At 37.6% G+C, this 3672-nt stretch overlaps 1 protein-coding gene across 1 annotated transcript; it reads left to right on the top strand.

Moving 5' to 3' along the window:
* Nucleotides 1-90: 90 nt before the first annotated feature.
* Nucleotides 91-2491, top strand: LOC145503143 (EKC/KEOPS complex subunit Lage3-like). The gene is made up of 3 exons (XM_081482612.1): nucleotides 91-123; nucleotides 232-360; nucleotides 1466-2491. Exons 1-3 carry the CDS (start codon nucleotides 98-100, stop codon nucleotides 1581-1583), a joined length of 273 nt encoding a protein of 90 aa, XP_081338738.1. The 5' UTR covers nucleotides 91-97; the 3' UTR covers nucleotides 1584-2491.
* The last annotated feature ends 1181 nt before the right edge of the window (nucleotides 2492-3672 follow it).

The following is a 3672-nucleotide window of genomic DNA, read 5'->3' as shown; positions in this document are numbered from 1 at the left end:
GTCGGGCGTCCTACCAACGTCCTGCCGGGCTCTCGCCAGGCCTTTGAGCACACAGTACTCATTATTTGTAATTCCGCTGAATACCGCTGTTTTCAAGATGGCAGACAAAACGGACTTGAAACTGTACGTTTGTCTCTGAGCTTATTTATCCATATTTTGGTGGCTAAATATTGTTTGATTCTATCTATCTATTTTATTTTGTGTTCAAATAGTTGCTTCCCTACGTTCTAGGGAAATTTCTGTGCCCTTTACGACGGAATCTGAAGCACAAATTGCCTGCAACTCTCTTTCTGTTGACCAAGAACCGAAACGTGGAGGAGCAAAGAAAATGCTCACTGTGAAAGGAAATGTACTACATGTGTGAGTATTATTAAAGTTTCACTTGATTTCTCTCTGAACCAGACCACGTTTGTCATTTCAAGTAGGTAAGATTTCTGTGTAGGCCCATTCCATTTTATCCAATTGGGTAAGGGGACAGGGGTTTGCTCGAGGCGGGAGTTGAATTTGTCCGAGGGGTAAAGAGAATTCGAGATATCTCTATGGAAGAAGGGAGGCAAACTATAGCTTCGTTTCTTTGGGGTGATCACGATCAGTGATCCAAGATCTGTCTGGATCGTGGTGCGTCAAAGAAACTGATGAATCCATGACCAGAATGGATTCATCGGTTCTTTTGATGCACCATGATCCAGACAGATCTTGGATCACTGGTCCTGATCCAGGTCACCCCAAAGGAACGCACCCATATATGTCAGCACGTTTACTTCTTTTCATGGGGGAAAGTTAACTGCCTCCTCGATCAATAGTGGAGTGTATATGAGCCCATGAAAAACTAGGATTTTATAGTGGGACCACTACTGGTGAAAAAACTGAAAAATAGAACAATGAATCGGGAACCGTATTGTAAAGAAATAAGTGACATTGAAGCATCCAGACAATAGTTCTACAAAAAAAAAAATCAAACCAAGATGAAGGTCTGTTTCACTTGAATTACTATACTAGACACCTCTATGACTGTAGTGTATAGAACTCTACAGATCCCATCCTTGGTGGGGAGTTATCGTAATTATTTACATTTACTATAAAAATTTAGCTTGAAAACTCATTTTGTGACAGCCAGCCTGACATGTTAAAAAAACTGCTCACAATATAGGGTTGGAAACTGACCAATCAAAAAATGATAAAGTTTCTTGACAAGCCCCCAACATGGTGAAACTTTTTTAAGGTTTCAAACTTTGTTGGATATATATTATTTGTATTCTTCAATGTTATTGGTTTGTTTACAAAAATGTTGCCATCCTTTGTTCTCAATTATGGCCGGGTTGAAGTAGTTGCACTGCAATAAACCTGCATAATTTTTTAGCAAAGAAATCATTTCTCTGATGCATACAAACATGTGACTATCCATTATTGAAAGTATTGGCTACAAACATGAGATAAACAGAAACAACTCTTTTTAACTTTACAGAACAATACTGTCCTCTGAAGCCAAGACACTCAGAGTTTGTGCAAATGGCATCCTTGATCATTTAGCTTTAGTAACTGAGACAATTGAAGCATTTGGACCTCCTCTGGAAGACTCATGATCTTTACCTGTGGTGTAGCAAATCAGTGGTCAGGCCCTACAAATAACTGTGCTCACTTGCAGTGTATGTACTCTCTTGTGTTTGACCCAATGCTGTCAGAATGATCCACCTGGTCACCAAGTTAAATGCTCTTTGATACAACAAACTTTGGAAAACTGCCATTTTTTCATTAGTAGAACAGAATAATAAGCTTAAATTCAAGTACTTCTCTCAGGAAAACTCTCAAGCAAGAATGTGGAGAGTACCATAAAGATTTGATTTAGTGCCCTCCTTCCAGAAAGTGCACCCTTTCTAATAAGCATTTCCCATTGAACACCAATTTTCTAGTGCAGAGTGCACTATTGGGATGGTTTAGGGGGCCGTTGTCCACTAAGCCGCTAACGCCATAATGTGTTTAACTTTAATGTTTGTTTAATTAATTAATTTCAATTAATCAATTAGCCTTGGTGGAAGGGGGGGCTAGGTGGGGTAGGTACTCGAGTGCATGACACAAAACATGTCATACTTACGTTGGTTTCTTGAAAACATGACAAAGCTATATACATGTTTTTGCAAATCTCTTGCTATCCTTGTGGTGCTATTCTCTTAAGAACAAATAAAGCAGTTTGCTCGAAATGCGTGCGCAGATAAGTTAGCCTTCAGTGTCGACCACTAGTCCAGTTCTGGCCCTCTCTCTGTCCCGCAACGCTACCGTAGCGTTGCTTGACAGAGAGAGGGCCAGAACTGGACTATTTTGACCAGGGATAGCAGCTGTATTTCAGGTAACGTCATTCTACCTTTTTTAGTGCAAATAACACTACTGTAACTGTGTATCTTCTGGAATCACCCCTAGCTCGATTCAAGAAATTTTGTCTGTTCTTTTATAATTATTGTGTTTGCTAAGGTTCAAATAAAGAATGCTTTTCCTTAGCGGCTTGTTTATTTCCTCTTCTATGAAGGGAGCAAAAACTTCATATTCAGCCAAAACTTTCCTACATTAGTTACATGTTTGACGTGAATGAGATCGAACTATTCCGTGACTGGACATGACTATGTTATAATTAGATTACCGGTAATGAAAATTTGTGTTTTGAATAAAACAAAATCATTCCTCTTCGATATTTCATCAGGTATTTAGCATTATTCCATTTATCTCTAGCAGTAAGTAAAAAATACACATCTTTCTTATATTTTCGAGGAAACAAGGGTATGATGTTGCATAGCTTGGTGAGGAAAACAAAAGACAGTATCATTGGCATGAAAAGTGAAATTGTCATATTTGCTTCTGTGTCTTACTGAATTTAAAATGACCTAAACTCAGGGTAAAACATGGCAATAAAATTCAAAGCCATCTTGCCAAACAGTAATTGTAAGTTATTTTTGGGCCTTGAAAGAAAATACAAACATGAAACATACACAATGCCAATATTACCTCTTATCAAGTTTTTCTCCGCCCCTATCCTGCAAGGGGAAAAGGCCTAGTTGACTACTGAGGGAGAGAATGGCATGGGTGAGGACCTATATGACTACTGTATCAGAGCGGTAAATTGCACTCTGCACTATCTGAGATCGTCTCATTAGTTTTTGTAAGACTAGTGCTCTTATTCCTATTACAAGACTCCCTTTCCAATAAATACCCCAAAGCAAAGCTGGCATTTAAGACAATGACAAAGAATTATTTTAGACCGATAAGAAAAAATGAATTATGAAGTCCGCTTGCTCATCTGAACATAATATTGAGTATTAACTATCAGAGCTCCTTTTGTTGCATTCTCAAGTAGTATTTTTCTACATTCAGATGTATAGGTCCAAAAAAGAAATACCGGTAAATGCTTCCTCTCCAAAAAATTAGTGTTCCGTGCACTACATCAAATTTTTATCTGATGGTATTTGAGGATATCTCAAAGAAAGAATATCTGTGATGCCAGCTTTTGTTATTTAATATGCACCAATCAAAAAAAATTTGGCCGATGAAACAAACTTCTTTTGTTAAACTTGTTGGGCATTAATTTTGTATATAAAAAAAGTTTGTAAACAAATATTTCACCTATAATGATATTACATCATGTTAAATTTGTGGATGCTCAACATACAATGTTACATGTAAATA

This window comes from Orbicella franksi, chromosome 11, assembly GCF_964199315.1.
Source record: "Orbicella franksi chromosome 11, jaOrbFran1.1, whole genome shotgun sequence".
NCBI classification, from domain to species: domain Eukaryota; kingdom Metazoa; phylum Cnidaria; class Anthozoa; order Scleractinia; family Merulinidae; genus Orbicella; species Orbicella franksi.
The sequence above is the reverse complement of the archived record's forward strand: the minus strand, read 5'-3'. Positions and strand labels throughout refer to the sequence as shown.